The sequence below is a fragment of the Gracilinanus agilis genome, chromosome 1, assembly GCF_016433145.1.
Source record: "Gracilinanus agilis isolate LMUSP501 chromosome 1, AgileGrace, whole genome shotgun sequence".
NCBI classification, from domain to species: Eukaryota; Metazoa; Chordata; class Mammalia; order Didelphimorphia; family Didelphidae; genus Gracilinanus; species Gracilinanus agilis.
The window spans coordinates 741,584,429-741,594,551 of record NC_058130.1 but is presented as its reverse complement, the minus strand read 5'-3'; the positions used below and the strand labels follow the sequence as shown (position 1 = coordinate 741,594,551).

At 36.9% G+C, this 10,123-nt stretch overlaps 1 protein-coding gene across 1 annotated transcript in view; it reads left to right on the top strand.

Annotated features, from left to right (window-relative positions):
* The window catches only part of LOC123244541 (E1A-binding protein p400-like), a 105,182-nt gene that overhangs the window by 11,304 nt on the left and 83,755 nt on the right, over positions 1–10,123 (top strand). Inside the window, exons 3-6 of the mRNA XM_044673054.1 lie at positions 845–932; positions 1,481–1,588; positions 6,451–6,842; positions 7,137–7,430. Of these exons, the coding sequence (XP_044528989.1) occupies positions 845–932; positions 1,481–1,588; positions 6,451–6,842; positions 7,137–7,430 (882 nt within the window). The remainder of the gene's footprint in view (positions 1–844; positions 933–1,480; positions 1,589–6,450; positions 6,843–7,136; positions 7,431–10,123) is intronic.

Sequence of the window (10,123 nt, the reverse complement as noted above, 5' to 3'; positions counted from 1 at the left end):
GAGAGAGAGAGAGAGAGAGAGAGAGAGAGAGAGAGAGAGAAAGAGAGGCGAGAATGCAAAAGGAGAGAGAAAAGAAAGGAGGGAGAGAGAGGGGGCAGAGAAACAAAGAGAGGGAGAGAGAGAGAGAGAGACAGAAAGTCTTCCTCTTTCATTCTGACTTGGGTTGGACTCTTGTTCCAAATGGAATATTGGCTTCTAAAAAGAAATCCATGCTTGGGAAATTGTAAAAGTAGCAGCTTTAGATTCTACACCCAGGATCCTTTAGATTGTCATGATTTTTCTTTCCACTCTTGATAATGGCTTTGTTTGCATGTGAAAAGGTTCATGCTTGTTCCACAGAGTCTCTTCAAGCTTCCTTCTGACTTGTGGCATGAGGTTACATTGTGCTCACCTGCTTCTGCTTGGTGGTTTAGAGAGTAAGAGGAATATTTTCCAACTGAGCACATATAATCACTTTTCCCAGGAGCACCAAACTCAGCTTTAGTTTTGACACAAAAATTTTTTCACTGATGAATCAACCCTCCTCCATTCATACAGTTGATGGTTTATATTTGAGTTTGGAAATGACATGACCCGGATGGAACTTGTGGGGTACAATTCTGCTTTTCCTTAAGCCAACAAAAAACCTTCTTAGCTTTGCTTGTTTTCTTTTAGGGATTAAGAATCAAGGGAGAGTGACTTTTGTTTAGGAATTTATTATGCTCAGCAGGTACCATGTCATCATGATGCCCATTTTTTTTGGTCATAAAAAGGACTTGACTTAGTAGAGAGTCATTATTTAAGTTCAGCGTCATATCGATTAGATACATACTAACATTTAAAAAAATGTTTTGTTTTCTGATAGCAAATGCACACAGGTTCTCCAATAGCTGGAACTGTGAATACTTTAGAAATTGAAGCATTTAAGAGACAGCAAACACTAACGCAAGCAGGTATGGAGCATTGAACCCCCTGTGCATTTTTTGAAACTTTCAAAATGTCAATAGACTAGAATGAAACAACTTTTCTTTTTTAAATCATCTAGTACTTATTTTCTCAGAACTTTGCTAGGCAAAATTTCAAGTCTTTTGTTTGAGTAATTATTTAATCTAATTTGTTGTTGTTGTGAATGAAATGTTATAATCTATGCTAGAGCTAATATAATTTTTGATGAACCAGTTTGCTTACTGAAAGTACATGTTAATCTGGTCTCAGATACTTTCTTGTTGTATGATCCTGGGCAAGTCACTTAATATCAGTCACCTAGCCCTTACCACTTTTCTGCCTTGGAACCAATATTTAGTATCAATTTTAAGGCAGATGGTAAGGGTTTAAAAAAAAGTACATTATTATTGAAATGTGCTCTCCTGGGTTTGCTGCATGTGTTCTTTGAAATTATGGCATAGTGTACTTATATTAAAAACATTATAGTACAATATTTGCTTTGTAAAAATGAACTTGGAACCCTCATGGTACTATAAATGGAATTTGAATATTATAGATTCACCTAAGAGGCCTCGAATTGATGTGGGCTGTCATGGGGTAGCCTTTCATTATCCAGCTGTGACTTCAGGAGTCCCTCTTCAGCAATTAATGCCAACAGCACAAGGTATTCTGTCACCAAAGGCCAGGTACAGATTCTTTTGTCTAGAAAGGTTGATGTGGGTGAGTCAAAGAATCCAATTTGATTTCTAGTTGACTTCAGATTCTTATAGGCAAGTGATTATTTCTATTGTATTTGGAGAGTTGGGTGATGGGCTCTCATGATATATGTACGAGCATGGAAATGGTAACAGGTGCCATTTTCAAACCAGAGTTAGTGAATATCAGAGGAAAAGTCAAGAATGTGCCTAGCATAGCTGGGTGGCTCAGTGAGTAGAGAACTAGACCTTTTGTTGGGGGGACCTGGGCTCAAGTCTGGCCACAGATGTTTCCTAGCTGTTTGACCCTGCCTACGGTTATATCACCTAACTCCAGTTGCCTAGCTCTTACCACTCTTCTGCCTCACAACTAATACTGAATATTGAATCTAAGACAGAAGGTAAATGTTTAAAAAAAAAAGAATGTATCTGGCACATAGTAGGAACTTTAGAAATTACAATTGACCAACTGAGTGGTTTTCATTAATTATATCCAAGTAAATTTTTTCTATTTTCCCCTATTATTCTAAAAAGAATCATTCATCTTTGGTTTAATATAACTTATAATAATAAAAAAGGTTATTAACTTTTAGAAAATAGTTATTGTTAATTTAGAATATACCTATAGAAGAAGATTTCTTAAAATTCAGAAAAAAGATAAGTATGGACTTTAAAAGAGAATTGTAGAATTCTGATACTACAGCTAGCATATATATTATTCCTTTTACATACCAGGTGTTTTGCAAATACTACCTTATTTGACCTTTGGTGTAGACCCTGTAAAGTAGGTGCAATTATTATCCCCATTTTACAGTTGAGGAAAATGAGGCAAATAAGTCCATAGGCCACACAGCTAGTAAGTGTCCAAGACTGTATTTGAACTCAGCTCTGACCAGGAATAGTACTTTATCCATTGAGTCACCTTGCTGCTTCCAATAGAGAGCTAGGAGAATAAATTGGATAGGGTACTGGAATCAGGAAAATCTAGGCTTAATTTTTGCCTCTGACCCTAGTGGAGTGTGTAATGTTGGGCAAGACACTAAAAATCTTTGGTCCTAGTTTCTTCAACTATAAAATTGATATAATAATACCCATAGCACCTATTTTACAAGAACCTACCTGTTATCAGGCCCAGAACATAGAGTTAAAACCATGTTATAAGAATGGCAGTTATTATTAATACACAGTGAAAAAAAGGTGGTGCGAATTATCACTATGTCTGGAAAAGATCTGAGGAATTTAGTGAACCACAAGGCTAATGTGATTCCTTAATGTTATGGGGCAGCCAACAGAACTGAGTGTCCAAGTTTTTCCTGCCAATTCTGAGCACCAAAGTTGGTAAAAGACATTGATGATGTAGAGAAGGAATAGAAGAAGAAAGTGAGCATTTACTATTATATGTCAGGCACTGTGCTAAGTAAGCACTTTACAGATATTATCTCAGGGGGGCAGCTGGGTAGCTCGGTGGATAGAGAACCAGGTCTGGAAATGTGAAGGTCCTGGGTTCAAATCATATATGTCCAAGCTGTGTGACCCTGGGTAAATCACTTAACCCCAGTTGCCTAGCCCTTACCACTCTTCTGTCTTGTGACTGATACTTAGTATTGATTCTAAGATGGAAGGTAAGGGTTAAATGCTTTTGTTTTTTAGTGTTTTTTAAAAAAATTTAAATGAGTGCCTTATTTTATTAGAGATTTTTTTCTATGTCACAGAGGAATCATTTTTTGTTATTTATATGATTAAATATGGTAATTATTTTTCTGAGTTGAACTATCCTTGCATTTTGTTATTAATATAGTTTAATTTCCCCAAATTTTAAATATTACATATTGCTATAATATCTTTGCTAAATTTTTTAAAAATTCTCATTAATTAAATTAATCTATAGTTCTCACTCTCTTCTTTGTCTCTTTAAAAAAATTTTTTTCCATGATTATATGATTCTTGTTGTCTCTCCCCCCCCTCTAATCTCCCTGCTTCCAGAACTGACAAGCAATTCCACTGGGTTATACATGTATTATCATTCAATACCTATTTCCATATTGTTCATTTTTGTAATAATATTTTAAAACCAAAACCCCAAATCATAAAGCCATGTAAACAATTGATGAATCATATGTTTTCTTCTGGGTTTCTACTTCCACAGTTCTTTCTCTAGATGTGGATAACATTTTTTCTCATAAGTCCTTTGTTCTCGATTTAGGTAGCAGGACAATATTTGTCGCATAAGATGTTTTTGAAAGAATATCTTATTTTTCTATTGTTGAGAATAATTTTTATAATATGGGTAAAGATGGTTCTTGAAATGCTTGATAAAATTTGCTCATTAAATTTCTTTGAACTAGACTATATTTTCACTGGAGAATAATTTCATCTTTCTGTTTCCAGTATTTCCCTCTTTCCAGTCCATTTCTTCTTTTTCAAATGCTCCCTTTCCCAGCTCCAGCTGCCTTCTCAAGGATCATTTCAAATGCAATCTTCCCCATGGAACCATCACTAAATCTACAGATAGAAATAATCTTTCCCTTTTCTCAACTACCCATAAATAGCATTTTATACTTTTCTTATTCCATTTTTTCTTCATACATTGTGTTGTAGCTATTTCTGTAATGTCTCATCTCTCATTAGATTCTAAGCTGTATGAAGGTAGGCACGATGTTGTTGGTTTTTCCACACAATTTACACAACACCTAGCACATTCTATGTATTTTATAAGTGTCTGTGGAATGGACTGAGGAGATCACATTTTAAAAAAGTTATTCAAAAGAGATGGAAGGAAAAGCAGATATAACCAAAGATAAATCCAAAAGGGCACAAACTTATAGTAATATTATCAATAACTCTGAAGCCTAGATCAAGCTATTATTCACCCCAAATGTTAAAGATAACAAAAGGGGTATTTTTAGCTATTTTTGGAGCAAGAAGAATTCTATAGATTTTTGGTAGAATTCTGTAATGAACCATTAAACAAATAATTTTTGGATACTTTGAAAAGGAAATGGTTACAATGAGATCCCCTAAGAACAAATGATAGCAAACTAATCTAGTTTCTTTTAAAATATTAGGCTTTTGGATTAGTTATTAAGTGGGTAGATCATATATAGACATCTTGATTTTAGCAAAGGATTTGACATATTAAATTTTTTTGTAGATAAGGCAAAGAGCTGAGTGATAATTTGCATACATTTGTAAGGGGGTGAACCAACCATGTCATAGAATACTGATCAATTTTTAGTCCTGTTCTGCTTATTGCTTTCCTTGATGCAATTGAAAATAAAGAACGGATACTTATGAATTAATTTGTATTTGACACAAAGCTGGTAGGAATAATTAAGACATTAGAAAAAAAAAGAAGATTCAGAAAGATTTCAATTGTATGGGCTCAACTTAATAAGGTAAAATTTAATTTAAGAGATAAGTATAAAGTCTTGCATTTAGATGAAAAAAAATTAGCTTCACAAAAACAGAATTGGGAAGATATAACTTGACAGCAATTCATTTGGAAAAAGATCTGAGTATTTCATTGGCCCAGACTCACTATGAGCTAATACTAATGTTGTTGCTGGGAAAAAAAAAGCTAATGTAACCTTAGGCTGCATTAAGATAACTACAGTAACTATGGTGTTTATATCAAGAAGTGGTCTCCCTGCAATTGGCATAATAACTTTTAGTACTAGCCACCACCTTTTAAGGAAAATTAAAAAGTCACTGTGAGCCTTGAGGAGGTCAGTGAATAGGATGGTGAGAGCTCTAGAAAAGTTCTGTCACACAGAATGGTTGAATGTACTGAGCATATTTATAATGAAGTAGATTTTATTTCAATATAAGGAAAAATAGAATGGTTCATTAACTGGAATACCATTCATAAGATAATGAGCTTTCCATCCCTGGGAGTATCTAAGCAAAATTGTAAATCAATGTATAAATACAGGGAGTTCCAAATGTCTTCGTGTAGCTTTTCCTATATAACCTATAACCTATTAAATGAAGTAATAGTATTTCAAAAGAACTGTGGTTTCATCTTTGTGAATATTTTTTCCAGTCATGCAGATTGCAACCCCTTATGCCTCATCAGTAAACAATTTCATGGCTTACTGTATCAAAAGAATTTATTACTTAGCTAACTTTCTGATGACAAGCTTTTCTAAAATTAGCTAGGTTGATCCTCATCTATGAAACACAGAATATGGTGCCAGACCCATACTTGAAGACATTCCAATTTGGGAGGATCTATTAGAACTCATGCTCCACTGTCATAGCTTTTGAAAATTCAAGGTGTCACCTCCATGCCCCACTGAGGCGTCAGAGGATAACCTGTCTAGAGGCCAAAGGATCATAACTATTCCAGCATTTTCCTGGAATTTTGAAGCCTAAGCTTCTTTCCTTCTCTAAGATTCTGTGACTGTGTTGATCTAGAATGAATTTTGGAATTCAAAACCAAATTAAACATTCAAAGGAAATAAATTACATGTTGTGTAAGGTAAAATGCAATACTTTTCCAAATCAACTACTTTTAAAAGTTGCTCATTGATAGAATCGAGAAATAAGACTCATTGATTTTTGTGATATTTATAGCTAATAATGTTTGGAAGGGACTTTAGAGGTCATCTAGTTCAATCATTTTATAGATGAGGAAACTGAGGCCGAGGGAGTTTAAATAACTTGTTCATATAATACAGTTTTGACAGATTTTCCAAAGTAATGTAATCTTTGAGTACAATCTATTAAAATCCTTAAGTATTTCCTCTTTCCTGCTTAATATTTTCTCAGATGAATTTCCATTTAACTTAGGCATTTTAAAATCACTGTTTGATTTCTTCTGGGTTTGCAGGCGGGATGCCTCCCACTCCTCAAGCTGTACAGCTCACTGGACAGAAACAAAGCCAACAGCAGTATGATCCATCCAAAGGTCCTCCCGTGCAGAATGCTGCGAGTCTCCATACTCCTCCACCTCAGCTTCCTGGGCGGCTGCAGCCTGCAAATGTCCCAGGCACGTCACTCCCATCAGCCCTGCAGATCTCTCAGCAGCCCCACCAGCAGATGATGGAGACCCAGCTTCAGCCTCCAGTTCCAGTGAAGACCCAGCCACCCAGCATAGCTATCCCTGCTGCTCCAGCCAGTCAGCCTCCCCTTCCTCAGGCTCTTGTGCCAGCACTCCACGTCCAGATGCAAGGACAGATATCTGCACAGATCTCTCAATCTCAGGCTACAGTACAGCCGCAGGTATTCAGTGGTTTGGGGCTCTAGGATAGCAAATGATGATGATTTTTATTAGCCAGGGATATGGGGGTTCTAAGTTACATATGATAATCCAAGTGATCATTTACAGTTCCTCTTGGTACACCTGCAGAGTAGCAGGCCCTTTTTGTTGAGGTGCTTTTAACTGTGAACATTCTTTCAAGATTAAATTGTTGGATTTATAAGTCTGCAACTTCTTGTGGAATGTAAATGTTAAAATGTTATCTGATTTCAATATAGCTTGTTATGTTCGTGAGTAACAAAATGTTTCCCGGACAGACTGTTTCATTGCTGCAACCATCTGTGGATCTTGCCCAGGCTTCTCAGCATCTTCTGGCAGATTCTCTACCTCCCTCATCTCTTCCACCATCAGCTCCTTCAGGGACAGCACCACCCGCTGTATATCCTTTACAGACAAATGGAATTTCTCCAGTGACCAACAAATCTTTATCCCCTGTTGTATCCAAGCCCCCAGGCTTAGCTGGAGCAATAGCACCAACAATTCAGACCCCAGCCCAGAATGCAGAGGGCCTGGATAGTTCCCAGGACAAGCTTGCTGAGCAAATAAAACTGGTAAGAACCATTTTTTCTTTTCATATGTATTTAAGTGATTTTAAAAGAGCTTTAAATTATTAAGCCTTTAAAATAGATTGGAAAATGAGGCTGTGATTATATTTGCTACAATGACAGAAGGTAATTGTATAAAAGAGTGAATTAGAGAAATTCTTTTGAAAATTAGCCTCATTGGTTTTGCTTGCATTTTGGGGGATACAGCTGTTCCCTATATTAAGAGTAGATGACTTGTGGTCTTCTTTCCACCGAAAGTTAACATTTAAAGGGCTGCCAGGTAGAAGAGAGATCAAATTGGTCTTCTTGGCCCCAGGAGCAATGGGAAAAAATTTCAGAAAGCCAGATTTAGGCTCAATGTTGCAAAATTCTCCCCATTAACCCGGCCTCTCCAAAAGTTGAATGGACTGCTACTGAATATAGTGGATTTTCCTTCAGCAGGGGGCTCCAAGTAGAGGCTGAATGTACTTATCAGGGATGTTTTAGAGGAGATTCTTGTGTGGGTACAGTTTGGATTAGATGATTTGTCAAGTCCTTTCCAACTCAGAAAAGGTAAAAATGGTTGGACCAATCCCATTCCATCCCTGCTTATTTTCTCTCTTTTACCCCTCTTCCCCCTCTGATATCTCTTCCTCCCCTCCCAATCTTCTTTGTCTTCCCCTATTTCTATTCTCTTTTCCGCTCACTTTGAAAAATTAGAATCTTTCCTTTCCATCTTGGAACAATACTAAGTATTGGTTCCAAAGCAAAAAAGTGGTAAGGGCTAGGCAATTTGGATCACACAGCTAAGAAATGTCTGAGACAAGATTTAAACCCAGGACCTCTTATCTGGTTTTCCGTCCACTGAACCACCTAGCTGCTCCTTCTGCTAACCTTTTACTTTCCCTTTTTTCTTCCTCTCTTGGCTTTAGTGACCAGTGACATCCACCTACTTATGACATTTCTTTGCTGAGGGCTTGTTGAGGGGAACTAGAGAAAGGGCAGACGTCTGTTCTAATTCATGTTCAGATACCACATTCAGCACTGAAAGATGAGGTTAGGCTTCCTTTTGAGAAAGGGGCCTTAGTATTAGCTGGGAACATCAGATCATAGTCTGTTTCAACATGAAGATTATATATGATTTCCACCTTTTAGTTATAATCCATACCCCACACCCCACCCCGACTGCAGGGCTATGTATGCTTTGTCAGGAAACAACAATAATAGGTATAATGGAAAGCTTGCTAGACTTGGAAAACACATGGGTATGAATCTCAACTCTGACAATTTAGTTGGATGACCGCAGGTAAATCGCCTAACTTCTCTCCACCTCATTTGCTTTCAGAAGTTGTTGGGAATAAATTTCTTTGTAAATAATTAATCAATATAGAAATATGGACTTGCATTATTAATAATAATATTTCTTTTTATTTGCTTAGGGCCCACTTGTTGAATACCTGGGTAATAGGTGCCTCCCAAGCTTAGCTAAGCCTGGGGGCTTGGATAGGTTATATAAGTCTGAGACATAGTTTTTCTCATCAAAGATCTTAACACTCAGTAAAAGAAATTAGGTGTTCAAAGAAGCCAATATGATTGCGCACTAGCCCTGAAAGTCTTTAGTGGAACTGTAATCCCAAGTGGTCTTTTTCTTCAGCGCAGATTGTGATCCAGCTATGTCTTTTCAGCTCTGCAAGACTTTTCCTGGTTCTCTCACAGATCTCTTGCTTTGGTGAGATGAGGAGTGAGTAGAGTCTTTTAGTTAAATTAATTTACTTTTATTTACAATGAAATGGTTTCTTATTTAGGATTTGCTTGTAGACTTTGTTACCCAAGATAAGTGAGTAAAGTGTTGAGATTATATCAAGGTGATAGAACTTGACAAGATCTTGGAGGAGGTATTTCTAGATTGTGGCCTCCCTCTTTCAGAGAAGGGCAGTTAGGACCCCAAGAGTTTACTTGATTTGTTCAAAGCCACTCCTGTAGCTAGTGGAAGAACTAGAACTAGAACCTAGTTGTCCAGATTTCTAATCTAGTGCCCTTTGTAGGCATTGTTTTGATTATCCATATGTTTGAGTGATCAACTGATTCATAATATTATTGAATGTCAGGATGAGAAATCTTTCAGGCTCAAAAAGGTCCTGTCCAAATTCACCCCCAAGACTTATCAATAGAGCCAGACTCAGTCTTGATTACAGAACTTCCTGTTGAAGGCTCTTTCCTCCTGTACCCACCTTTGCCTCTTCTTTTGCGATCTAAAGCTACATTCTTTATAGTAGATCTATGAACAAAACTTTCTAATAATCAGAGTTATCATAAAGGGGAATGGATGGCCTTGAGTGGGAGTGGGTTTATCCTCATTGAAGTAAAGGCTCTTTGATCACTTGACAGGCACATTGGAGAAAGAACTTTTTTTTCTGGTATAGATTGGGCTAGCTGGCCTTTGAAGGTATTTCTAACTCTGAAATTCTTGGATTCTGCACCTTTGGATGGTTATTGAGAAGGTTACACAAAAAAGAGCCAGCTTTAAAGGGTCAGGAATGCTTAATTCATAAGACATTCAACATAAGACAATAGTCTTATGGAGCCTTTACGATAGTATGAACTTTTCCTTTTATCATTATTTTGTCACCCTGAAATAGCCATAATATACTATATACCCATCTTCCCTCCCTCCCTCCCTCCCTCCCTCCCTCCCTCCTTCCTTCCTCCCTCCCTCCCCT